This window comes from Mobula hypostoma, chromosome 10 (assembly GCF_963921235.1).
Source record: "Mobula hypostoma chromosome 10, sMobHyp1.1, whole genome shotgun sequence".
In the NCBI taxonomy this organism is placed as follows: domain Eukaryota; kingdom Metazoa; phylum Chordata; class Chondrichthyes; order Myliobatiformes; family Myliobatidae; genus Mobula; species Mobula hypostoma.
In genome coordinates this window covers 112,390,272-112,417,652 of record NC_086106.1, presented here as the reverse complement: position 1 = coordinate 112,417,652, position 27,381 = coordinate 112,390,272, and the positions used below count along the sequence as shown (strand labels likewise).

The following is a 27,381-nucleotide window of genomic DNA, read 5'->3' as shown; positions in this document are numbered from 1 at the left end:
CGGAATTTCGATGTTTTGCTCCAACAACCAACGCAGTCCATGGGTGTGCTGGAGGCAGCACACAAGTGTTGCCATATTCCAGTGCCAATGTAGCATGCGCACTACTTACTGCATGTCTTTGAAATGTTGGGAAAAAAACTTGAGAGTTGTAAAATTAGAACAAGGAGACATGCTCAGCGTGTCGAGCTAGCCGGACATGTCCTTCATTCACAGAAGGGGAAAAAAAGAAAAGAAGGGGAGAAAGTTAACAGAAGTAAGGGGTACATTAATGAGAAGAGGAATCACGAGATGCTACCCCTTGCACTGGAAAAAACAAGCACAAATTAGGTGATCACTTAATTGTTGATTGAGATCAGCTGGCGTGAGTGTGTTACGACCCAGTGAGAAGTGAATGGAGCTCAGTTATTGGTCTTGCTTGAGAAGCTTGTTAATTAAAAAGAGTCACCTGTACATTTGGTGCAGGTTCTGTAACAAATCACCACCATGCGAGTGAAAATGGGAGAGCTAGAGGCTATACCCAAAAGAGTATCCAGAATAATTTAAAGCTTTGTGGTTATCTCAATCTACAGCTGCACCAAGATAATTACAGAATAAGCATCATCATAACAACATTTGTGGCAAATTGAGTAAGTTTAGAGTCAAAAAAATCCCATCAAAATCTGTGCTCCTCAAACTGAATACTTATGATTTAGAACATAGCACAGTACAGCACATAAACAGGTAATTCAGCACACAACATTGTGACAAACCAATTAGATTAGTCATCAAATGGCTAATCTCTTCTGCCTACGCTCAATGTCCATATCCTTCCATTTTCCTCACATTCGTGTGCCTGTGTAAGCGTCTCTTGGAAGTCCCTAATGTATCTGCCTCTACCACCACCCCAGGAAGCCCTGGGAAAAAAAATATTGTCTGTCTGCTCTATCTGTGTCTCTCATAATCTTATAAGCCTCTATTAAATCTTCCTTTGGGCTCCAACACTCCAGGAAAAACAGCCATAACTTGTCCAACTTCTCGTTATAGCACATGCCCCCTCATCCAAGCTGCATTCTGGTAAATCTCGTCTGCATCCGTTCCAACGCCTTAACATCCTTCCTATAATGAGGCAACCAGAACTGAATACAATACTGCAGATGTTGCCAAGGTAGAGTTTTATAAAGCTGCAACATAACTTCCTGACTTCTGAACTCAATGCCTCGACCAATAAAGGCAAGCATACCATAAGCCTTCTTAACTATCGCATCAACCTGTATAGCCACTTTCAGGGACTATTTTAAACCATTGATCGAAACCTTGACATAATGATAATTATTCTTTCAGTAAACGGGTTTATGATGTTGAGAAGCTGGCACTGTGAGGAGCTAATGTTCAATAACTGCTTTGTGCTTTGTTGCAGGCTTGTCATGGGTGCAAAACGGGATCCAGTTGTGACTGCAGTGGTGTGAAGGGAGAAAAGGTAAGTTTCCAAAGCTCTTCTGCTCCGCAAAGATCTTGGACACAATTCCTTATGAAGGATCCCAGCTGCAACTCTGATCTTGGAGAGGAATCGTCTAATAAAACCGGTGACAGATAAAACCAAATAGGAGTGCAAAGCCTATTGGGCACCAGCAGTTCAAATTATACCCTACTGATTCTATGAAACATATTAGTCTTGCAAGGTTCTTGTAAAGGGGTGACCAGAATTGCACACAATGAGGTTCCTGAAAGATTGAAAGTGGTCTTCAATAAAAAAAAATCTAATGAAAGCAATGCCGAATTAAACCAAATGGAAATGCAAAGCCTATTTGTCATTAGCATGACAAATTATATTGAACTGATGCTCCTAGGGGCATTAGTGGTTCAAGATTAGAATTATTTGTACCTATCTACACTCAGTGGCCACTTTATTAGGTACACCAGTAGCACTGCTTGATAATGCAAATATCTAATCAGTCAATCATGTAGCAGCAGCTCAATGCTTTAAAGCATGCAGACAGAGTAAAGAGGTTCAATTGTTCAGAGCAAGCATCAGAATTGGGAAGAAGTATGATCTAAATGACTTTGACTGTGGAACCATTGTTGGTGCCAGATGGGGTGGTGTGAGTATCTTAGAAACTGCTGATTTCATGGGATTTTACACACAATAGTGTCTAGAGTTTACAGAGAATGGTGAGAAAAAAAACATCCAGTGAGCAGCAGTTCTGTTGTCAAAAATGCCTCATTACTGAAAGAGGTCAGAGGAGAATGGCCAGACTGGTTCAAGCTGTCAGGAAGGTGACAGTAACTCAGATAACCACCATTACAACAACAGAATGCAGAAGAGCATTTCTGATGCAAAATATGTCTGACCTTGAAGTGAATGGGCTGTAGCAGCAGAAAACACGAACATACACTCGGTGCCCACTTTATTAGGTAGAGGAGGTGCATCATAAAGTGGGCACTGAATGTGTATTGACAGGATTAATTTGTCTACTGCCCCTACACAGTTCACAATTAATCTCAATTGACTTTTGGAAAGAGAGCTGTCAACAGGCTGATGTTCTGAGCTCTTGCTATTTCCCAAAAGCAGACTAAGATGTTTTTAAATCCACCTAAAGAGAAGGAGTGAGATTTCCAGGATATAAGACCAAAAGATATAGGAACAAAATTCATGACAATTCAGCCCATCATGTCTGCTCCACAATTCCGTCATGACTGATTTATTATCCCTCTCAACCCAGTTCTCCTGCCTTATCTCCATAACCTTTGATGTACTGACCAAAGAAGAACCATCAACCTCTGCTTTAAATATGCCAGATGACTTGGCCTCCACAATCAGCTCTGGCAATGAATTCCACAGATTCGTCACCCTCTGGCTAAATGAATTCCTCCTTATCTCTGTTCTAAATGGACATATAAAGTCAGACAATCAGAGAGAATTTCACAATTCCTCCTCGTGCACTCTGTTCCTTTGCACAAAACCACACCAGGTCCTGCGTTCTATTGCCCGTGGTGTTAACTTTTAAATTTCAAATGAATTGAGACACCAAGCCTCCAGCAGCAAGTCTCAATATGATGTGCCTTTCCATTGCTCTTCCCCCCACCCCCAAAATCCCTGCTTGGTGGAACGTGCATGACTGAGATATGGTTCCAGTTACTTGGAGAAATTCTGATTAAGATAGCGAATGGTATTTGTTATGGAATTGGTCTTTTGTGGTTCAGAATTCATTATGAAATAAATGTCTGAACTTTATGCTTAAGGTTTTTTTTTAATGGCTGTACAGGGTGCAAGAGGCCTGCCTGGACTAGAAGGTCATATAGGCTTGCCTGGTTTCCCAGGTCCTGAGGGGCCCCCTGGAGCAAGAGGGATAAAGGTAAGAAAGAATGTTGTTACTTAATCAGCTTGGTGATCAGGAGCAACCCATTCCAATGCCTGAAAAGAAAGCACAGTTGGAATTTTCAAATGAAGCCAGTTTTAGAAATGCAGTCTGTGTTAGTATTTCATGCAAGTCATGCAAAGTGCTGGAGGAACCCAGCAGTTCAGGCAGCATCTGTGGAGAGGAATAAACAGTTGATGTTTCAAGCTGAGATGTCTGATGAATGGTCTCAGCCCGAAACGTTGACTGTTTCTTCCTCTCCATAGATGCTGCCTGATCTGCTGAGTTCCTCCAGCACTTTATATGCACACACATATATATACATATTCACACATATATTTGAATGCATGCATATATGTGTGTGAGTGTGTGTGTGTGTGTGTATGTATATGTGAGTGTATGTATAAGTGTGCTACATGTCCCAAACTCTTCCTGCAGTGCTCCAGCCTCACCATTCCCAATATCCTTTGCTCCCACCAGAATTACAAGTTCACTCTCCGCTCCACATTGACAACGCAATACTGGGCAAATGTCTTAGGCACTCTAGCTACACTGTATATATGAGCCTAAGACTTTTGCACATTACTGTATGTCATACAGTAAATTGTGAAATGGGAAATGCTGCCTGCAAGGGCAGTGGATACAGATTTAATGATGACTTTAGAAACAGGCAAGTGTAAGCACTGGAGGGGGTGAAAAGTTTTCATAGAGCAAGGGAGGTGCAGGAAATAATTACATCCTATTAAAAAATAAATACATTTTTAAAAGAAAAGTACCAAAGAGTCTGCAATCTGCTTGGGCTGAAGACCTCTGGAGAGAAAATTTTGTGACTTCTTTTTGCTATGTTTCATCTCTGCAACATATGCCAAGCTCTCGTTCTTGTCATTATTTCTTTTCCTCCGAGCAGCCCTCTGGGACCTTGCATTGCAGTCTGAAGCGGGGTACCAAGGGTTACAGCCTCCTAGATCAGCCTTCACGCCCCCTCCATAAGTCTGCATCCTTCTTCAGAGCATTTGTCACTGAACGGTGACTAGGAAGATGTTCCATATTTACTTTAGGGATACTCATCCATTAGGAATATCCTAATGAGGATGTGATCCATTAACTTGCACAGAATAGGAGATCATACCTTAGAATGTTTAGCTGAGCAGATGTGCATTAGTGTCCTTACCACCTATGAACATCTGCTGGGACAGTCTAAGTAGTGATTACCAATTGGGAATCATCTGACTCTGAAGCTAAAGACTTGGAGTTTCGGAGAAAGTAAATGGATGAAAGGTTCTTAGTGGGCCCTTGAGATGCTATGAGAATGCTTCTCCAGTTGGGAAATTCAGGTTTTGGGGGCATTGTCTCCAGATCAAAGGTTGGCTGCAAAGGATGTAAATGAGGAAGAATTTCTTCTTTCATGACATTGATATTCTTTGGCATTCTCTGCCCCAGAGATCTATTCAGGCTTCTCCTGGCCATCCACCTAAGCTGTAGATTTCAATGCATGGCTGAGTTAGGTTTTTGGATTATAAGAGGATCAAAAGTTTTGGGGATCAGATATAGAAATTATCAAATGGGGAAAGCAGGCTTGTAGGTAATATTGCCTGCTGTTGGTTCCTATATTTTATATTGTAACCCTTAGACTCGGCCAGCACGTGTTCGTCTAGGGGAAGACAGCTTCTGGCCCTGCCAAACTGAAAAATTTCATTTTTGTGGATGCTGCGTGATGCATTGCCCAGTTACAAATCCGCACTGCAAAATATCAGACAATGCACCATGTGTAATTAAATGATTGAACTTTATAAATCTGGCTATAGGGTTAGTAAAGAAAATAAAAAGAAAAAGGGCCCATTTTAAGGAAAAAGTCAAAAGTGCACGTTGGAGCTCATTGGCCATTCATCAACCACCGACCTCCGCCGAGCGTCTCTGACCTTCGGACCCTCGCTCCCAGTCCACTCCGCCCAGTGGTCTACCTGCTGTCTCCACACGCATCTTCCTTCTTCCTCTCTCGCCGACAAAAGACTGTGAAAATCTTCCTTCCAGACCCACACGAAAGAACATTCCTCTCATTGCATAGTCCCGTTACCTCCCGTTATCTCTAGTCATAACCCAAACATTGCTGCTACGGGGAAACCATTACATTAGCACTGAAACTTTACAGCGTGTTGCAGTATTAAAGCATTGATACGTCCAAACTTGGATTACAGTGCGTACTTTCTCCTCTCTTTCCAGGGTGAAACTGGACCACCTGGGTTTCCAGGCCCAAAAGGAATACGAGTAAGTGACCTCAGGAGTGGCAGAGGAATGTATTTACTGGTGTGAGTTTAAATGTGTGGGATAGCTATGGTCACGGTTCAGAGGATCTAGAACAGATACAATTTCAGCATCCAATAGTTTCGTAGGGCTTTACGCCCAGCAGGGTGTATGATGAATAGCCTATTACATACCACCTACTTCAGCTATTCCGAACCCAGTGTAATGTTGATATGAAAATACTCTGAACCCACTGAAGCTGTTTGTCCTAATGAAGTGGGATAACCCATTTGTAGATAAATCCCTGGCATGTTGCTCACAGTTTGGATTAATTATGCACCATCTCTTCTCTGTGCACATGTCTGTTTACTGGAACTTTGTCAATTAGATGTGACCATGCAGGATTATGACCTGGTGATTGGCTATTGAGGAAGCCCCCTTGCTCCACATGACCCCGCCCTGCTTGACATGGTTATGTTAATGAGTCAGGGGAAATGACTGTTGAGGACAGGGGGAATGGGGTGGTGAAGGGAACAAGAGTACAGCTCAGTACAACTCAGTACAGCCGAGTGTTGGTGTTGTTGAGAAAGCAACCCTCTTTCACTCAGCCTTGTAGCAAGACAGATGATAGCCGTCTGACACACAGTATAGATCCTGGCATGGGCACAGTTTGTAGAACTCTGATGTGCATGGAATATTTGGCCAAATCCATCTAGAAACTGGGCTGGTGTTCACCGTTCCAGTAAGTGGGTTGGTGTTCACCTAGGTATCCCTACCTTGAACTGATCAGTAGTGTACATTGTGAGCTGGTGATGCAGATGGAATTCAACCCAGAGAAGTGTGAGATGGTACACTTTGGAAGGACAAATTCCAAGGCAGAGTACAAAGTAAATGGCAGGATACTTGGTAGAGTGGAGGAGCAGAGGGATCTCAGGGTACATGTCCACAGATCCCTGAAAGTTGCCTCACAGGTGGATAGGGTAGTTAAGAAAGCTTATGGGGTGTTAGCTTTCATAAGTCGAGGGATAGAAGTTAAGAGTCGCGATGTAATGATGCAGCTCTATAAAACTCTGGTTAGGCCACACTTGGAGTACTGTGTCCAGTTCTGGTCACCTCACTATAGGAAGGATATGGAAGCATTGGAAAGGGTACAGAGGAGATTTACCAGGATGCTGCCTGGTTTAGAAAGTATGCATTATGATCAGAGATTAAGGGAGCTAGGGCTTTACTCTTTGGAGAGAAGGAGGATGAGAGGAGACATGATAGAGGTGTACAAGATAATAAGAGGAATAGATAGAGTGGATAGCCAGTGCCTCTTCCCCAGGGTACCACTGCTCAATACAAGAGGACATGGCTTTAAGGTAAGGGGTGGGAAGTTCAAGGGGGATATTAGAGGAAGGTTTTTTACTCAGAGAGTGGTTGGTGCATGGAATGCACTGCCTGAATCAGTGGTGGAGGCAGATACACTAGTGAAGTTTAAGAGACTACTAGACAGGTATATGGAGGAACCTAAGGTGGGGGCTTATATGGGAGGCAGGGTTTGAGGGTCGGCACAACATTGTGGGCTGAAGGGCCTGTACTGTGCTGTGCTGTACTATTCTATGTTCTATGTTCTTTTGCGGGCATCTGGTATGAGTTGTTGATGCCCTTATTGTGAATGGTCAGTGTAAACTGGTGTACAGGAATGGCGACTGGCCAATATGAGTTGGTGGTGTCTTCATTGTGAAGGGCTGATGAAAGCTGATGGTGCACCTTTACACATCGCTGGTGTGTACTGATAGTGAAGCAGTTGTGGAAAAAACTGAAATGAGCTGGTGATCTCCTGCTCAGGCAGCTGGTGTGAGCGGGTAGTACTTCCATTGTGGATGTCTGGAGAGTTGGCAGTGTTCCTGCAAATAAATATCTGCCTTAAAGTGGTGGTGACCCAGTTCTGACTGGTAGGTGTTGGTCGGTGAGAGTTCAATGCATTAAGCGGTAAAAGAGTTTTGTCAGCTTTCGCAAAGGCGGTTATTTCCCTCAGGAATATGATTGGGTTTGTAGCAATGGTGCTGTTATGAAAGTGTTTCTAAAGTAAAGGCTGCTTCCTTCTCTGTTGGCCAAAGGTGTTGTACCTTGTTACTTAGTGAACAGAATACAGTTAATGTGCTAGGACCTAGCTAATCCTGTGGTTATAGCAGCAGGTTGTAAAGAATACACTGATATACAATGGTCCTGTTAATCTTGTTTTTGTCTCCTGTGGTTTGACAGGGCCCCCCTGGCATTCCAGGCTTTCCCGGGACCCCTGGTGTTCCAGTAAGTATCGATCATTTTATCAGCTTGCTTCAGAACCCTTTCTCCTGCACCTCTGACATTGTCTTTTCACAATTATAAAATAATAGGTTTTTTTGCACAGTTGAGCTCAGTTTTTAAGATATTTACACATGGGACCAAACAGTAGAATGAGCATTGGTTTTATGCACGGTTACCTCCATATCTCAAGGCCTCCCTCTTTATCTTTATCAGAAAGCCATATTTCTTTATGTGTGCGTGTTTACTAGTGTTTAACGTTTTTTAGGAAATATATTTAAACTTTTGATTTGTAGTGATTTATCCCAAGACTGTGAAGGAAGGGCCAGACGATGGCAGTAATGAGTTGCTCTGACAGAGAACGAATGGAGACACAATAGTGAGATTCTGTTCTCTAGAGTAAAGAGCAGGGCCCAAGGACAGATCCAGAGGTATCAGACAATGAAAGGGCAACCTTGTATATTAAGAAAATAAAAAAAAAAGAAAGATTAGCTTTATTTGTCACATGTACATCGAAGCAAAATGCATTGGTCTGTGTCAATGGACAATATAGTCGGAGATTGTGCTGAGGTCACCTTATGTCCAGTGCCACAATAGCAATCCCACAACTCACTAAACTTAACAGTATGTCTTTGGAATGTGGGTAGAAACTGGAGCAATTGGAGAAAGCACAGGGCGAATGTACAACCTCCTTACAGCCAGTGGCGGGAATCAAACCCCAATCGATGATCACTGGCACTGTAAAGTGATAGCACAACCCACTACACTACTGTGCCATCCTATCGAACCTTTCAGAACCGTTCACCCAGCTAATTTCACACCCACTCCCCAACCCACCAGCGTGGAGTGATTCTGCTCACCTCCCTCCCACTAGGCAATTTTGCCCCCTCTGTTGGATGACACGTCCCTTCACTAGTGATATCGGCCCTCTCCCTGGATGAATGACCTCCCCTTGGTTGGCTGCACCCCTCTAGGTTATGAGTCTGCCCCTTCACTGGGTGACAGCCCCTCCGTTGGCTTGACCATAAGACACAGGAGTAGGAATAGACCATTTGGCTCATTAAGTCTGCTCCACCATTCCATCATGAGCTGATCCTTTCTTCCACTCCTCAGCCCCACTCCCGGCCTTCTCCCTATAACCTTTGATGCTGTGTCCAATCAAGAACCTATCAAGCTCTGCCTTAAAATACACCCAATGATCTGGCCTTTGCAGTTGCCTGTGGTAATAAATTCCACAAATTCACCACCCTCTGGCTAAAGAAACTTCTCCACATCTCTGATTTAAATGGACGCCCCTCTATCCTGAGGCTGTGCCCTCTTGTCCTAGACTCCCCCACCATGGGAATCATCCTTTCCACATCTACTCTGTCCAGGCCTTTCAACCTTCGAAAGGTTTCAATGAGATTCCCCCCTTCATCATTCTAAATTCCAGTGAGTACAGACCCAGAGCCATCAAACATTCCTCGTATGATAACCCTTTCATTCCAGGAATCATTCTTGTGAACCTTCTCTGAACCCTCTCCAATGCCAGCACATCTGTTCTTAGATGAGGAGCCCAAACTGTTCGCAATACTCAAGGTGAGACCTCACCAATGCCTTACTAAGCCTCATCATCACATCCCTGCTCTTGTATTCTAGACCTCTTGAAATCAATGCTAACACTGCATTTGCCTTCCTCACCACTACTCAACTAGCAAGTTAACCTTTAGGGTGTTCTGCACAAGGACTCCCAAGTCCCTTTGCATCTCAGATTTTTGGATTTTCTCCCATATTAGAAAATGCTCTGCAGATTTATTTCTACTACCAAAGTGCATGAGCATGCATTTTCCAACATTTTATTTCATTTGCCACTCTCTTGCCCATTCTCCTCATCTGTCTAAGTCCTGGTTCTGCCCCTCCTCCTTGACATGGCACCTCAACTGCGAGACTCCCCAAGCCCCTTCCATTAAGCAACACCAGCACGCCACTTGTCAGGGTCCAGCTTTCCATGCGATGACTCTGGCCACCATTGTGACTCAGGCCCTCCATATGGTTGGCTGCATCTCTTCACCCAAGTAGCTCAGCCATCCTTCGAGTGACAATCCTCCTCTGGCTGGTCCAACCATTTGAGGGGATGACTCCATTCTCTCCTGGCTGATTTGTATAGGGTGATTCCACCCCTCAAACACACACCTATCCTGCTAACAACAACAGCAACAGTAAAACAAGTCCCTTTCCTTTCTCCCGCCCAGCCACCCGGCCACCCGTCCACATGTACAGACAGCCCTCCAGCCCCGGCACAGACCGCCTCTGGATCTGTCCAGCCTCGGGTAGGCTTGTGGACTCACAGATCCTAATGTAACTCCAAACCATAAAAACTAATTGCAAGAAAAAGACAGGAGCCCAAGAGATGCAAGTCTTAAATAAAGGCATCCGTTATTCTTGCGAGACAATAGATCTGCACCTGGAAAGTCTTCACTCTCCAGGGTGCAGGCCTGGGCAAGGTTGTATGGAAGACCAGCAGTTGCCCATGCTGCAAGTCTCCCCTCTCCACGACACCGATGTTGTCCAAGGGAAGGACATTAGGACCTATACAGCTTGGCACCAGTGTCGTCGCAGAGCAATGTGTGATTAAAGTGCCTTGCTCAAGGACACAACATACGTTGCCTCGGCTGGGGCTCGAACTCACGACCTTCAGGTCGCTAGTCCAATGCCTTAACCACTTGGCCATGTGCCCACTGTAAGTCTTAGTTTATTGTTTTAACTTAAGCGATGTGTGCACGTATCACGTGGTTGTGTCATGGCGTATGCAGTTCACTTATTTTTACGTATAAGCATAATGGATTTTATAAACAACAAAGAATGCTTAATCAAACAATATACTTATAAGACTACTCAAATTTTACTGAAACATTAAGTACTCAACAGCAGGCAATGTGCCTACATCTCCCGGACACACTGACTTACCACACTAATTCCACTCACCAACACCTGGTCCCTAGCCTTCAATGTCTTGGCAACTCTCAGTGCATGCGTAGATGTTTCCCAGATACTGTGAGCGTACTTTCCTCTGAACTATTGTTCCTACATCATTTATCTATCAATCATAAATCCATACATTGTATGAAAATGTAAGAAAAGGAAAACTTCCTTTTTTTTGCATCTTTTGTGTAACATTTATCCTATTTCCATTTTACAGGGACTGCCAGGTCATGACGGCCCCATGGGCCCACCGGGTATACCAGGCTGCAACGGAACAAAGGTGCGTCCGTCTCAGCCACTGTTCCTGCCATTTTATTCGCATTTTAATGTATTTTCCAACATGTCCACATTTTTCTTTCTATCACACAGGGAGAGATTGGCTATCCAGGAAGTCCTGGCATCCCAGGCTCACAGGGGCCTCCGGTAAGTAAACAACAACACTATAATAAGATTACACACACACAAAATAAGGAAAGGTTGGACAAAGTTGCGTTATTTTTTTCTGGTGGGGAGACCTGATTAAAGGTAATAAGATTATGAGAGATATAGAGCTGGCTGTTAGATGACATATATTCAAGGCAAAGAGGGAATAGTTTCAAAGGGATTGCGGGACAAGGTTTCTAACACAGAAGCTAGTGCATGTCTGGAGTGGACGGCTGGGGGCAGTGGTGGATGGAGACATGATAGTGGTGCTTAAGAGGCTGTTAGACATGTTTCAAATCCCAATGCTAATCCCCCTGGAAGTAGGTTTGCTCAGATTCTCTTTCCTTGTGTTTCATAGGCTTTAGATTTCCATCAACAGTCAATTTATTTTTGGAACCAAGAGATAACCAGCTTTTAATTGAACAGAGCCATCGAGAATGTTCATACAAGCTGAGCCATTCACAGCCTCTGTGTCTATGAGCTCGTCTTGGATGTTCCACGGTGTTGAAGTGGAATGCTGTTGCAAGGGATTGTGGGAGAATGGAACAACCATTCATGTTGACACACTTCAGGGTTGAACTTAATTTTATAAAGGTGCTTTACGAAGTGGGAGAATGTTAATACAAGCACTTGATAAGACCACGACATCTCTCTGACCTCTCCTTCTAGTGTATGAAGGCTTGAATAAAAACTGGAATCTGTGATTCAGTGAGACTTCGGTATGGCCTTTGTAGGGAGTTTACCTTTAGCAGAGGTGGTGGAACTCCTATGTGCAAAAATGTTGCAAACACTCACTTGGTCACTTGTGGAGAAACAAGCAGAGATAATGTTTCACATTAATGATCTTTCATTACTACTGATGAATGCTCATTGGCTTGAAAACTTTCCTGTGATTGTCATTTCTTTAAATGTTCTCTTTTTTATGACCTTTGGACTTTTGAGTTCTCCAATAAATTTTCCTCTGCAAGATTTAATTCCTCCCTCCCTCCGGACAAATAAATCACCTGTAACCTGTCTTCCACCATCCCAGCTGTGTCCGTGAAAACAGGAATGAGAACTGTACAGTCTTTTGCTTGGGGTCTGTCTGTTGCCACTTCCCTAAAGGGTGACATTGGTAACTCTATACTGTGAAAGGTTGCAAGGCTCACACCCAATACTTGCATTCTTCCATCTAAGTGATTTATCCAGGTCAGTAGATAGGGGGAATAAAGAGAGCCAGTGTACTGACTCCTAATGTGTGTCCACTACCCCTGTGTATGTGTGTGTACGTGCATCTACACATATGCATGTTGAAATGTATGTTTATCTATGCAAGTTTGTGTGCATATAAATATAAAGGGAAACACCTATATACCTTTGCACTGTCTATGCATGCGCATGTGCTTCAGGTGAGGATAGTTGAAGTTTGAAAGTGAAATCTTGCATGATGTCATTCGTGCTCTCGTTGTTCGCCACACAACTGAGGACTCACTGGAGAGGATTTCAGGCCAATGAGACTGAAAGAACCATCACTGAGTTCCCCAACTCTGCCTAAGTCCATCCCACCCCCCCCCCCCCGGTCAAAGAACTGTGACGTTTCCCACCTGGCATTGTGAATGGCAGCAACACTTGCTGGTGGACTGTGCGATGCAGTAACCACATGCGACTGAGCAGGGAATAGCAGGAGGAAAGGAGAGCTAGATAAAGGCAAAATATCAGCAGTTGTTAACAGAAACGTCTTACTTTCTAAATGCTTGTTTTATGTTGATGTGTTGAGCAAGCTACGCCTTTACTCTTAGAAGGATGAGAAGTGAATTGATAGAGATGTACAAGCGAACAAGAAGCATAGATCAAAGAGATAGTCAGAGACGTTTTCCCAGGGTGGAAATGGCTATTTACAGGGGGCATAATTTTAAGGTGATTGGAGGAACATGTGGTGAGGGAGTGGGATATCAGAGGTAAATTCAGCGATGAGTGCATGAAATGCCCTGCCATGAATTAGAACTGCTGCCCGGGGTGGTGGTAGAGGCAGATACTTTGGGGACATTTAAAAAACTCTCAGATAGGCACATGGATGATAGAAAAATGGAGGGCCATAACATTAAAAGGTCAGCACATATTTGCGGGTCAAAGGTACTGTAGTGCTCTATGTTCTGTGTACTGTTATTATTTAAAATTCCAAGTTTCAAAATGCACTTATTATCAAAGAATGTATAAATTATACAACCTTGAGATTTGTTTGCTTACAGGCAGTTGCAAGGTTGTATAATTTATACATTCTTTGTTAATAAATGTACTTTGAAACTTGATGACTAATAGTACATAGAACATAGAACAGTACAGCATAGTACAAGCCCTTTGACCCACAAAGTTGTGCCGACCTTTTAATCTGCTCTAAGGTCAATCTAAACCTTTCGTCCTTCATAGACTTCCATTCTTTCTATTTCTGCCTTGGGGAAAAGTGTCTGGCTATCCACTTAATCCATGCCTCCTATCATCCTGCACACCTCTATCAGTCTAACCCTTCCCTCATACATTTTTCAATCATGAGTGCCCTATCTAAGAGATTTTAAATGCTCCCGTTATATCTGCAAAATGCATCACCTTGTCAGTAAATTGTTGCAGGATCTGGGGATAGAATTGGTCTATTATTCAAATGTACTTTTCTATTCTGTGAACATGTTTTTCATTTTGCAGGGTCCTCCTGGGCTTCCAGGAATCAAGGTAAGTCCTAAATTGTCCTGCTGTTATTCCCATCTTTACGTGCTGCAGTTCTAATTCACGTTAATCACTTTATTTTCCTCCCATGTTAGGGTGACCCTGGCGAGGTGATAATACCCCCATTTTCACATCAAAAAGGAGACCCAGGACCGCCTGGCCTGCCAGGATTACCAGTAAGTATCAAGGTCACCTGCCTCCTTCCGTAGCAGAGTTTTCAACAGGTTGTTACTACATGGGCCTCTGTGTGTGATTATTTATGGAGATCTATGTGATCAAAACTTAAGATTCAAAACTATTGAAAAGAGATTATGCAAAGATTCTTTACTCATTCGGGTCGAAAATATTAATGATTTCTTGTGGAGGCAGAAGTGTCAACATTTTGAAATGACTTACAAGCCTTTATAAATTGTTCTTGGTGCTGGAATAGTGCTGGTTTCAGATTAACTCAAGGGCAACTAGTTAAACATTAACATTAAGGAGTGCTGCCTCAAAAAATCATCAAGGACCCCTCACCATTCATCATCAAGTACCCCTAGCATCCATCATCAAGGACTCTCACCATTCATCATCAAGTACCCCTAGCATCCATCATCAAGGACTCTCACCATTCATCATTAAGTACCCCCATCATTCATCATCAAGGACCCCTAGCGTCCATCGACCCCCACAATTCATCATCAAGGACCTCTATTATCCATTCTGTCTCATATAGTCTACAGTTTCTGAAGTGACCATAGACTTTGGACACTATGGTAGTGTACCATCCATCATCAAGGACCCGCACCATCCATCATCAAGGACCTGCACCATCCATCATCAAGTACCCGCACCATCCATCATCAAGGACCCGCACCACCCATCATCAAGGACCCGCACCATCCATCATCAAGGACCCAAATCATCTGTCGTCAAGGACCCCCACCATCCGTCATCAAGAACCCCCCCACTATTCATCATCAAGGACCCCCATTATCGATCCTACGTCTTATAGTGTACGGACTCTGAAGAGACCATAGACTTTGGGCAGCATGGTTAGCGTGACTCTATTACATCTTTGGGTGCTGGAGTTCAGAATTCAATTCCTTTGTAAGGAGTCGTTGTACATCCTCACTGTGGAATGCTTCCCCAAGTCCTTCGTTTACTTCCCACAGTCCGAAGAGGTACCGAGTGGGTTAATTTGTCATTGTATATTGGCCCGTGATTAGCTTAGGGTTAATAGGAATTGTCAGGGGTTGCTGAGGCCTACTCCACATGTATCGCTAAATAAATAAATAAACACAACATCATATGGGGTCCTTCCTTTTTTAGTCAGCAGCCTGAGAGTGAAGATGTCGTAAGCTTCACACCAGTTTAGCAGAGTGGGAATGGGGACGTGAATGGCTGGAAAGGGTCAACTTTAAATTCTTGTACTTGTCCTATAAGGCTAAGAGGAAGACCTTATTCAAAAAGTCCTACGCGAAAATCAGTCCCAAGGTACCTTGAAGTCTTCCAAAACCCTTCCACCAGAACTGCTTAAGCACAGGAGATTTCTGCCTGTCATCAGTAGTTTCCTACCAGCCTTATGCACATGTTGCTCATGTTTCCCAGTGCCGAGGTCAAGGATATTTGCAACTTGCTCCTGATTTCCATCTGCTTATTTCCTACCTGGGTTTACTAGAAAAATGTACAGTGATTTGTGGTGTTCTCCATCTAGTGTAATCAGTAATCAGCATTTACTGTACCACTGGACACTCATTGGTTTGGTGCTGTTCCAAGTACTTCAAAGGATTCTAACTTTTAAATTTGGACACTCAGATTATGGGCAGTTTTTTTAAATCTCTGCTTTATCGCTGCAATCTGGATCTGCTCCTCATGCATCTTGACTACTGTTCTAGACCTTGCATCTCACTTCTCTCCACTTCAAATTCTAATCAGCTGCTAAAACCAAAAGTTACCTTCCTATCTGTCCACTCAACCAAGTGCCTCCTATGGTAAGAGTAAATTAGAGGCAGTTTAGCACTGCATTAAATCTGTAGTAAGCTTAATTATGATAGTGGATCTGTGAATTTGCATAGTTTCTTGGATTAATGTTAAAAATCTCAAGTTTGGGATATAAACACAAAGTTAACAAGTCTTTGTCTTCACAGGGACCCCAAGGCATAGGGGGAGCACAAGGCCCACCAGGTTCATTAGGACCAGCAGGTCAACCGGTATGTTAATGGCACTTCCGTTTCAAAACCACATCTATGGAACCAATAGCAATGGCAGGAGACCTCACAGAATTGCATTCTTTTGGAGCAATAAGCTACTAGAGGAACACAGCAGGTCAAGCAGCATCTGTGGGGAAAGGAATTGTCGACATTTTGGGTTGAAACCCTGAATCGGGAGTGGTTCCTGTATTCTTTTGGGTTTGGAATATAAAGTATTAAACAAGCTAAAATCAAGTCTATGCTGCCTGTGAGTAAGACTACATTGGGGATTCATAAATTTTATAAAATTGCACTTTTAGTGACAGAGTGATACTAGATTTCAAACAGATTAAAGGGTAAAGGAAGTTGGGGAAAATAAAGAAGTGTCTCCAAGCAACACACACGCACAATACTGAAGGAACTCAGCAGGCTAGGCAGCGTCTGTGGGGACAAAAAAGCACAGACAACGTTTAAGGCCAAAGGATTTCACTTGTTTGAAGTTTCTCCAAGTTTGGGTTAGCTGGTATGTCCCGTGTTCCAGTGGTGGGAAAGATAGAGAGATTCATAGCCTGCTCACCACTTCACTTTGAGCTGTTGGGCAAGACAAAATAGGGCCACTGATTTGTGATCTAGGCACTGAGTGGTGGTTGTCCAATGATGGCAGGACACCTGTGTGGGAGAGTTTTTAAAGTGGAAAAGCCATTTCGGTCCCTCACCCTCAGGAGTATGGGTCCAGTGGTACAAACAAGTGTCGCAAACTGGGGTCTTCCTTAGTTGTAGTGGAGGACCATGTCGTCTCTGGTGCCTTCGCTCTGCACGGAGTGTTGCAGACCCATCTTCCTTGCTGTTGGATGTCACTGTAGATCTCATGTGCTCAGTCCGCTGGACCCAATTTCACATGCTCGGACATGCGTGTCCCTATTTCACCGGGGTATGAGGCCCACCGGCTACCCTCACCTGGTTTAGCCCACCTGTCGTATTGGTGTACCGGGGTGTGGCCACTGTCGCATGCAAACAGCTACTTGGAGCCACAGGTGAGAACTGAGTGTCCGGTGGAGAGCAAGCTACTCCGGAATGAACGTGGCAAGCCCCTTCACCAGAGGTGCAACCCCTCCCTGGAAACCCCATCTCGGCACTATTAGCATGCTAAATTGTGGAGTTAAAAAAAAATTGTCTCCCAAAACAGGTCTGGGACTGAATCAAATTACAATTATTCACTGTAAAACTGTTCCATCTATTCTAGGGTCTTCCTGGTCCTCCGGGTCTACCTGGACAGAAGGTAAGATGAATGAAGGTAGCTTTCTCCTTTTAACTGAGCATTCATCACAAGTAGCCTCACAAGTCTCCTTTTTGCCTCTAGGGGAACATGGGTTTGAATTTCCAAGGACCCAAAGGGGAAAAGGTAAGCACATCTTCATCTACATTTTTTCTATTTTTAATTGTAACTTCTTATCATTGGTGGTCATACATGTGATTCGCAAATATCTTTAATTTTCTGACATCGCCGGTTTGTGATGGCTTAAATAATAGAACGGCAACTTTTTTCAATGCTTTTATGTGGATCCTTTCCAGGGTGACCCAGGGCTCCAGGGTCCTCCTGGCCCTCCAGGACAGTTGGAGCAGCTGAATTCTCCTGGGGTCGATTTCCAGAAAGGAGACAAGGTAACAGGTTCAGTCACAAACAAGGGAAAATCTGCAGATGCTGGAAATCCGAGCAACACACACAAAAACCTGGAGGAGCTCAGCAGGCCTGACGGCATCTATGGAAGAGTACAGTCGACGTTTTGGGCTGAAACTCTTCATCGGGAATGAAGGAAGTAAAGAGACATGAGGAATCAGAGTTAGAGGGTGGGGGGAGGGGAGGAAGAAACACAAGGTGATAGTTGAAACCGGGAGTGTGGGGAGGGGTGAAGTAAAGAGCTGGGAAGTTGATTGGTGAAAGAGATAGAGGGCTGGAGAAGGGGGAATCCGACAGGAGAGGACAGAAGGCCATGGAAGAAAGAAAAGAGGGAGCAGCACCAGAGGGAGGTGACAAACAGGCAAGGAGGTAGGGTGATAGAGGGAAAAGGGGATGGGGAATGGTGAGGGGGGGGCGCATTACCAGAAGTTTGAGAAATTGATGTTCATGCCTTCAGGTTGGAAACTACCCAGACGGAATATAAGGTGTTGTTCCTCCAATCTGAGTGTGGCCTCATCATGACAGTAGAGGAGTCATAGTCATAGTCATACTTTATTGATCCCGGGGGAAATTGGTTTACGTTACGGTTGCACCATAAATAATAAATAGTAATAAAACCATAAATAGTTAAATAGTAATATGTAAATTATGCCAGGAAATAAGTCCAGGACCAGCCTATTGGCTCAGGGTGTCTGACCCTCCAAGGGAGGAGTTGTAAAGTTTGATGGCCACAGGGAGGAATGACTTTCAATGACACTCTGTGTTGCATCTCTGGCTGAATGTACTCCTGTGCCCAACCAGTACATTATGTAGTGGATGGGAGACATTGACCAAGATGGCATGCAACTTGGACAGCATCCTCTTTTCAGACACCACCGTGAGAGAGTCCAGTTCCATCCCCACAACATCACTGGCCTTACGAATGAGTTTGTTGATCCTGTTGGTGTCTGCTACCCTCAGCCTGCTGCCCCAGTACACAACAGCAAACATGATAGCACTGGCTACCACAGACTCATAGAACATCCTCAGCAACGTCCGGCAGATGTTAAAGGACCTCAGTCTCCTCAGGAAATAGAGGCCATGGATTTACTGGTCAGAATGGGAATGGGAAGAGGAATTAAAATTAGGACTGGGAGATCCCGCTTTTTCTGGCAAACTGTAAGTTTGGTAACTGATTCATCACTTGCCACGTTGTAATTTTCTATCTAGCTTCAGAGTGTATGTAGTTTGCTGCCAGTGGGGCAAAGGGTCGCTGCATGGCAGGCAGTTGCCAGTGTTTATACAGTGATAGGCACAGGTTAGAGTTCTCCAACCTCCAACCACAATATTCCTGCGACCAACACAACACTGTGGTCTGCTGGGGTGGGAAGACTCTGGGACCATCCCTGTCTGTGATTCCATTTCAGATTTGCAGACATGTTTGCCAATTGACACATCAGGATAAGCTCTTTAATCTAAGCTTCTACCTAAAATATCCTGTGCTTAATAATAATTGCAGCACAGAGCGCATTATTCCTCCATAGCACTGAAGCATTGCTATTGCATTGTTACAAGTGCAGCCTTTTGTGTGCATTGTTAAACCCAGGACCCCAAGTGCTTGATGAGGGGAATGCAGAAGTTACAATTGTTCTGCTGGCAGAAGTCTCCCTTTGTTCTGACTCCGTTGTTTCTTACTCAGCCACCTGCACAAAAACTTAGCTGTTTTTTTTTGTGAGCCTATTTGTTTCCATTGGGGAATTATTGAGCACACAATGAATTTTTATATGTTAAGTCAGTGAGTACTTCACAAGTAATCCATTGGTTGCAAAGCATATGGTGATTTGCTTTACATTCTTGTGAATAGCACCTAAAATTAGTTTTGTTCTTGGTAGGGCGACATTGGACCACCTGGCACACCTGGAGAGAGGGGCTTCCCTGGCCCTCCTGTAAGTACGGAATACAGAGTTTACCTACAGCAGTTTAGAGAGTTGTTCACCAGCCATTCACTCCGTATTTCATTCATTGTAGGGTCCCCCTGGGTTTAGCGCCAAAGGCCAGAAGGGTGAGCCAGGAGAACCGGGAAAGAGGGTGAGTACTATAACGCTAAGCAAGACTAAATGAGGACTCTGCGCAGTTATTCATTCAGCAGTTTTTGGCCTGGATGAAGACCATAAGATATAGGAGCAGAATTAAGCTGTTCATCCCATCGATTCTGCTCTGCTACTCCATCACAGCTGATTTATTATACCTCTCAACCCCATTGTCTTGCCTTTTCCGCATATCCATCGATGCTCTTGCTAATCAAGAGCCTATCAACCTCCACTTTAAATATCCTCAATCACTTGGCCTTCACCGCCATCTGTGGTAACGAGATCCACAGATTCTCCACCCTCTTGGCTGAAGAAATTCCTCCTCATCTCTGTTCGGAAAGAATATCCTTATATTCTGAGGTTGTGCTCTCTGGCTTTAGACTCACCCACTGTAGGAAGCATCTTGTCCATGCACATTCTGTCTATGTCTTTCAATATTCAAAAGACTTCAATGAGATCCCTACTCATTCTGATGTATTAAACACTTTCAACGGTAGATATTAGTGCTCTCTGAAGACGAATTCTGTCCTATGACACTCAAATTCATTGTAATTCATTGTTGTTGAATTAACCACAATGGGTTTTGTTATCTGGGCTTTAAGCTTTAAAATTCCCTTCTGGAGAAAACCTTTACAGTCATGCGAAGAACATGCAAACTCTATTTAGGTAGTAGCTGACGCCAGGTTTGAACCAAAGTCATTGGAGCTCTCAGGCAGAACCCCTACTATCCGTGCCACAATGCAGAGCACTCCATGAGTGGCAGTTCCACTGAGACAGAGAGTTGTAAGGACATGCCCTGGGCTGTTCTAATGGTCTTCGGCAGCTTGTACTATCAACAGCCTTTTCCATTCTCCCTGTATGTCGCTAGCAATCAGAAACATTTGGAAAATTGAACTGTATTTAAATTTTTTTTTAAATGAAAGTTATTAAAGGATATTAACAGGTAAATCATATATATAATAATTAATTACATATATTAATTGATCTTAATTTTTGTTAAAAAGGCAAACGAACAAAGTGCTTCCCTTCTTTAATGAGGGTTGGCAAGTGTTAAGCTTCCAATGACTCTTTCAGTATTAGGAAGCAGTGCTGGACTGAGTGGCGATTGTTCCATCAAAGTGGGAGACCATCACTTGGAATACGCTGCGGCCCAGACTTCAGTCTACACTGACCTTCAGTTTACCCCTCTCTGAATGGCTGTGATCACATCCCCATTTCTTGTACTTTATTCCTTGTATTCTTTTCGTCTTTTAACTGTTTATCCATGAGGAGGTAGATTATAAGGTCAAGAGTCCATCGTATTGTACAAGAGTGCACTCAATAGCCTTCTAACAGTGGGGTGAAAGCTTTCCTTGAGGCTGGTGCCAGTAGCTGTCAGGTTTTTGTATCTTTGGCCTGACTCGGGGGTGGGAGAGTCGGGAGAAGAGAGGATGTCTGGGGTGGGATGGGTCTTTGATTACGTTGGCTGCATCATCAAGGTAGTGGGAAGTGTAAGCAGAATCCATGGAGGAGAGGCTGGTTTTTGTGATGTGCTGAGCTGTGTCCACAACTCTCTACAGTCACTAGCTGTAACAGGAAGAGAACAGTCGTCATACCAAGCCATGGTGCCTTGAGATAGGATGCTTTCTATGGTGCATCGATTAAAAATTGTTGAGGGGCAGTGAGAACGTGACAGGTTTCTTTAGCCTCCTGAGGTGAGCTTCCTTGTCCACTGTATCTATTTGGTTGGACCATGCCAGGCTACTAATGATTCTCACTCCTTGGAACTTGAAGTTCTCAACCCTCCCAAAGCTTAAGCTCTATTGTGGGGGAGGGAGGGGGTGCCGTCAGCTTGTAAAGTCCGTTGTGCAGGGTCCGGATTTGGACCCTGAGTTAGAGACATGTACCTTGTACCTGGTAGGCAAGGGGCTGCCACTCATTTAGAAACTATTTAAAAATCGACTTCATTCCTCAATAGCGAAACATTTGCTCTGATGAAACTTCCCAGGGAGAATTTGCACTTTCTTTACAGTTTTATGTGAAGTACCGTAGTACATTTGTGCCTGTTACCTTTTGCCAGCCTCTGGTGAAAGCAGGTCATATATTAAATATTTAATTTCCGGATAATTTTTCTTAACACAGGGAAAACCTGGTAAAGATGGAGAACCAGGCAGTCCAGGATTTGATGTAAGTACCTGAACAAAATTGAACACTTATTGTCTATTTAGAGATATAGCGTGAAACAGGCCATTTCGGCCCAATGAGCAGCGACACCCAGCAACCCACTTAATTATCCCTAGCCCAGTCACAGGACAATTTACAGTGACTAACTAACCTACTAACCGGCTTGTCTCTGGACCGTGGGAGGAAACCCGAGCACCCAGAGGAGACCCACGCGTTCACAGGCAGGACATACGAGCTCCTTACAGACGTAATTGAAATTGAACTCCAAACGCTGACGTCCCAAGCTGTAATAGCATCGCGCTAACTGTGATGTTACCATGGCAGCCCTGCAGGGATTTTTTAATATTCTGCAATTCTGTCAGAAAATTGCCAAGAGCAGCCTCTGAGTTAAAAACTCACTCTCTTGACAGGATTCTTTGTTGATTGGCCTTGCGTTGTCTCCATGTTTCTGCCAGATGTCTGCAGAGAATCAGCAAGACCCTGTACGTGGTGGCGCATTGAACCTCCCTACTCAGGCTTTCACAGTTTCCTTGCCAGGGCCAACAATTTGATTTGACCACCGATGGAATCATTTTGAGGGCACCCAGCTCTCGTGAAGATGCCTTGTTACAGTAGTGTAACACCATCTTTTGTTTCAACAGGGTCTCCCAGGAAATCAAGGCTTGCCCGGACCACCAGGCAGAGATGGCCAGAAGGTAAATGACACTGAGTTTACAGCACAAATCAGACCATTTTGCGTTGGTAAACTTTCAGGAGCAGAACCATTCTGACAAATTTGTTAACGTCAAACTTCCTGATTACTGAAACCACCTTTTTCAGTTTTTTCTTGCTCTGAAGTTTCTAACCATCTGGACAAACTGTCTTGTGATACTTTACCAAACATGGGTAGCAGGCTATTTAACAAGGGGGTATCACTATATTCGGAAAGGTAAAAAAAGAGTGTCATAGAATTAAGTGCAAGGTCAGAATTTTTTTTATACTTGGTGTGTGCCGGTAATCCTACTGGTTATGTCTCCATCACTTCTGCCATCAGAAATTTTGCACAAACTTGCAGTTAAACCCAGGACCGTACAACATCCGGCCTGAAATGTTACATCATTGACATTTAAATGAGTAAAATTAAGATGTTGACATTAATGTTTTTGAGAACACTTTTTACTAAAACTAACCTTTTGAAGCAATTAATTTATGGAAATTTGACACCATAGGTAGATTGTGTACATTGAATTTGTGATCTTGCTGGATCCTTATTGCTTATAAATTCGCTGTAATGAGTGTATCACTGGCCACCGTCTGACAAAGGTAGATGGTTTGGTAGCTGCATAAAGAACGTGAGAATTAAATTAGAAATTGGAAGGTGCTAGTTGTCATAGCCATATAGAGTGCCTATAAAATTATTCAACCAGAGGTGCACTTTTCTTTTTTAAATGTGTTTTTATGATCGTAAGACCATACTGTCCTCCAAGAACAATGGGTACAGCAGGCCTATGGCATCAGCGATCTGTTCGTGGTTCGGAGCCGCTGGCCGGGGTGTCGAAGGAGCCAGCAGACAAGTCTGAGAAGGAGAAGCTGGCCCTTGGCCGGGAGAAGGAGCAGTTGGCAGACGGCCAGGAGAAGGAGCAGTTGGCGGACGGCCGGGAGAAGGAGCAGTTGGCGGACGGCCGGGAGAAGGAGAAGCCTGTGAACGGCCGGGGGAAGGAGCAGTTGGTGGACGGCCGGGAGAAGGAGAAGCCAGCGGACGGCCGGGAGAAGGAGCAGTTGGCGGACGGCCGGGAGAAGGAGAAGCCAGCGGACGGCTGGGAGAAGGAGAAGCCGGCGGACAGCCGGGAGAAGGAGAAGCCGGCGGACGGCCGGGAAAAGGAGAAGCCAGCGGACGGCCGGGAGAAGGAGAAGCTGGCCCTTGGCCGGGAGAAGGAGAAGCTGGCGGACGGCCGGGAGAAGGAGAAGCCGGCGGACGGCCGGGAGAAGGAGAAGCCGGCGGACGGCCGGGAGAAGGAGAAGCCAGCGGACGACAGGAAGAAGGAAAAGCCGGTGGACGACAGGAAGAAGGAGAAGCCGGCGGGCGGCCGGGAGAAGGAGAAGCTGGCGGACGGCCGGGAGAAGGAGAAGCCGGCAGACGGCTGGGAGAAGGAGAAGCTGGCGGATAGGCTGGAGAAGTTTCAGAGGAGCTGACCTGGGTACAGACAGTGCTGCTGCCTGCTACTCGAAGATATCAGAGTTGGTGTACAACGCAGCATGAGGTGTAACTGTGAGTGACTGTCTTGGATGCTTCTCTTGCGATTGCAAGACCCTGTTGGACATTGGTAACATGAGATGCTGCAGGTCTGTTCCTCATGTTTGGTGGTGAGGCAGGCAACGAGGCAGCAGCATGGCCTCGGTTATAGTAAAGACAAGGCCTCAAGAGTGGAGTCTGTGCTCAATTGGGAGCTGGCCTCTCCTATCAATGCTGCCCTCCAGTGTTCAATAGGTGGAAGGACAGGCAAACTGATTGCATGTCACTCAGGGTGTTGGACTATACATGTGTTTTCTTACGTTCAACAATGTGTGTGTTTTCTCTCTCTCTCTCTCTCTCTCTCTCTCGCTATTTTGAATGTATGTTATGCACCCAGGCCCCAGAGGAACGCTGTCTCATTCAACTGTATCCACGTATGGTCTGAAATGGCAATTAAGCTTGGTTTAATTTGATTTGTAGAGTCCTTGAAAGTATGTCTATAAGTTATGGAATCAGTTCACAGTTGAGGTGGGTGAAGTTATCCGTGCTGGTTCGAGAACTTGATGGTTGTAGGGTAACAACTGTTGCTGAACCCGGTGGAACTGGTGGTGTGGGAGCTAAGGCCCCTGTACCTCCTGCCTGATGGTAGTAGTGAGATGAGAGCACGGCCTGGATGCTGGGTGTCCTTGATGATGAATGCTTCTTTCATATCTTCATACGTTCTCTTAGAGGCTGAGTAAATATTAGATGATCTAAAACATTTACAGTTCTAACTAACTTTTGTTTTGTGTGACTAGGGTCTGAAAGGTGCCATTGGTTTCCCTGGTCCACCAGGAACTGTGAGTATCCAGGACAATTTTCTGTATCTACCATCATGTTTAATGATGCAAATTAATGTATTCTTTGACAGATTACCGGTAAACTTGATAGGATATAGCTGAACAAACTAGTGAATAGACAAAATTACAGTTTTTACCTTTCTTGAATTTGACACGGAAGTTGGAAAATTATCTCTAATTGCCCTAAAAATGGAAGGAAATTCAGAGTCAACCACATTGTAGTAGCCATAAGAGATTGCAGATTCTAGGAGCTGGAACAGCATGATGCCTGGGCGAACCCATGGGAGCTGAGCTGCTCGATGGGGATGACATTTAGGTTCAAGGCCCTATATCAGGACTGAGAATAGAGAGGAAAAATAGCCAGTATAAAAACAAAGAGAGCGGTAGAAGAGGTCAGTAAGGATTGCTGCAGATTGGTAGTTATGTTTATGACAAGAAAAGTTAAAACTTTCTTAACTTACTGAGCGTTACTAAACCAAGTGAGTTTTAAGACAGTTTTGTAGACTCATAGTCACTATCACTGCCATTCTTATTTCATTAACTGATTTAAGTTGATGGCTGCCACAGGACGGCACAGGTTTAAGGTGCTTCAGACTAGGTACAGAGGAGATGTCAGGGGTAAGTTTTTTACTCAGAGAGTGGTGAGTGTGTGGAATGGGCTGCCAGCAGCGGTGGTGGAGGCAGATACGATAGGGTCTTTTAAGAGACTTTTGGATAGGTACATGGAGCTTAGAAAAATAAAGGGCTATGGGTAAGCCTAGTAATTTCTAAGGCAGGGACATGTGGCCAAAAGGCCTGTATTGTACCAGAGGTTTTCTATGTTTCTGTGTCTCTAAGTTCTTCGTGTGTCACTGGTGAGATATTACTTAATGTCTATGGCTTGCGAATGGTATGCTGGCATTTATAGCGAGAGGATTCGAGTACAGGAGCAGGGAGGTACTACTGCAGTTGTACAAGGCCTTGGTGAGACCACACCTGGAGTATTGTGTGCAGTTTTGGTCCCCTAATCTGAGGAAAGACATCCTTGCCATAGAGGGAGTACAAAGAAGGTTCACCAGATTGATTCCTGGGATGGCAGGACTTTCATATGAAGAAAGACTGGATGAACTGGGCTTGTACTCATTGGAATTTAGAAGATTGAGGGGGGATCTGACTGAAACGTATAAAATCCTAAAGGGATTGGACAGGCTAGATGCAGGAAGATTGTTCCCGATGTTGGGGAAGTCCAGAACGAGGGGTCACAGTTTGAGGATAAAAGGGAAGCCTTTTAGGACCGAGATTAGGAAAAACTTCTTCACACAGAGAGTGGTGAATCTGTGGAATTCTCTGCCACAGGAAACAGTTGAGGCCAGTTCATTGGCTATATTTAAGAGGGAGTTAGATATGGCCCTTGTGGCTACAGGGGTCAGGGGGTGTGGAGGGAAGGCTGGGGCGGGGTTCTGAGTTGGATGATCAGCCATGATCATAATAAATGGTGGTGCAGGCTCGAAGGGCCGAATGGCCTACTCCTGCACCTATTTTCTATGTTTCTATGTTTATTTGTTCAGGCTTCTCAGTAATTTGTGCAGGAATATAGTCGCTATAGGACCCTATCCTAATATTTATATAATGCAAGTGTTGGTCAGTGTCAAAATAAATTTCTGAAGCTCCTGGTTTGAATTTAACCCTAATAAACAAAGTACAGTCTCTAACACAATGTCAGGGGTTTCAGTTTACTCCCAGTTTTCAAACCAGACAGGTAATTAAAGCTTTTCTAGAGGATTTAAGTGGTTTAATTGGTATATCCTTTCCCTTTCAAGAAGTCTGGACTGGAGATTGTTTAAGTTCTCAAAACTCTCAGAGTGGATTTGAGCAAGGATGAGTCACTGGCTTTTGTTGGGGCTTTAAAGCAGTTGATTTTTCAGGGAAAAAAAACTGGAAAAAGAAGATTTGTCTGTTGAGAACCCAAAATTGGGCAGTAAAGGCAATATGGTAGTTTTCAGCTTCTGTATGCTGGATGTACACCCAGCGGAGGACCATGGGATGTGGGTAGTTTTCTTTCAGCATTAAGAACTTTAACTGCCCCAAGCCATAAACATAACAAATTCTTCAGATGCTGGAAGTCCAGAAAAGCACAGGCACACACAGAAAATGCTGAATGAACTCAGCAGTTCAGACAACTTCTTCAGAGAAGAATAAAGAGTCACCTTTACGTGTTTTTATACTGGATCAGGGCTTGCAACAGAAAAAAAAATCTACTGGCAGGTTGGCATTTACACAGGAATGTGGGATCCTGAAATGATAAATGCAAAACACAGCTGTTAATT

At 44.2% G+C, this 27,381-nt stretch overlaps 1 protein-coding gene across 2 annotated transcripts in view; it reads left to right on the top strand.

The window, feature by feature from the left end:
- The window catches only part of col4a5 (collagen, type IV, alpha 5 (Alport syndrome)), a 314,426-nt gene that overhangs the window by 119,036 nt on the left and 168,009 nt on the right, over positions 1-27,381 (top strand). For both annotated transcript variants that reach the window (XM_063061058.1, XM_063061059.1), the window contains exons 2-18: positions 1,397-1,456; positions 3,243-3,332; positions 5,556-5,600; positions 7,824-7,868; positions 11,041-11,103; positions 11,193-11,246; positions 13,923-13,949; positions 14,039-14,119; positions 16,073-16,135; positions 17,358-17,393; positions 17,475-17,516; positions 17,687-17,776; positions 19,664-19,717; positions 19,800-19,859; positions 21,983-22,027; positions 22,666-22,719; positions 25,034-25,075. In XM_063061058.1, the coding sequence (XP_062917128.1) occupies positions 1,397-1,456; positions 3,243-3,332; positions 5,556-5,600; positions 7,824-7,868; positions 11,041-11,103; positions 11,193-11,246; positions 13,923-13,949; positions 14,039-14,119; positions 16,073-16,135; positions 17,358-17,393; positions 17,475-17,516; positions 17,687-17,776; positions 19,664-19,717; positions 19,800-19,859; positions 21,983-22,027; positions 22,666-22,719; positions 25,034-25,075 (951 nt within the window). The remainder of the gene's footprint in view (positions 1-1,396; positions 1,457-3,242; positions 3,333-5,555; positions 5,601-7,823; positions 7,869-11,040; positions 11,104-11,192; positions 11,247-13,922; positions 13,950-14,038; positions 14,120-16,072; positions 16,136-17,357; positions 17,394-17,474; positions 17,517-17,686; positions 17,777-19,663; positions 19,718-19,799; positions 19,860-21,982; positions 22,028-22,665; positions 22,720-25,033; positions 25,076-27,381) is intronic.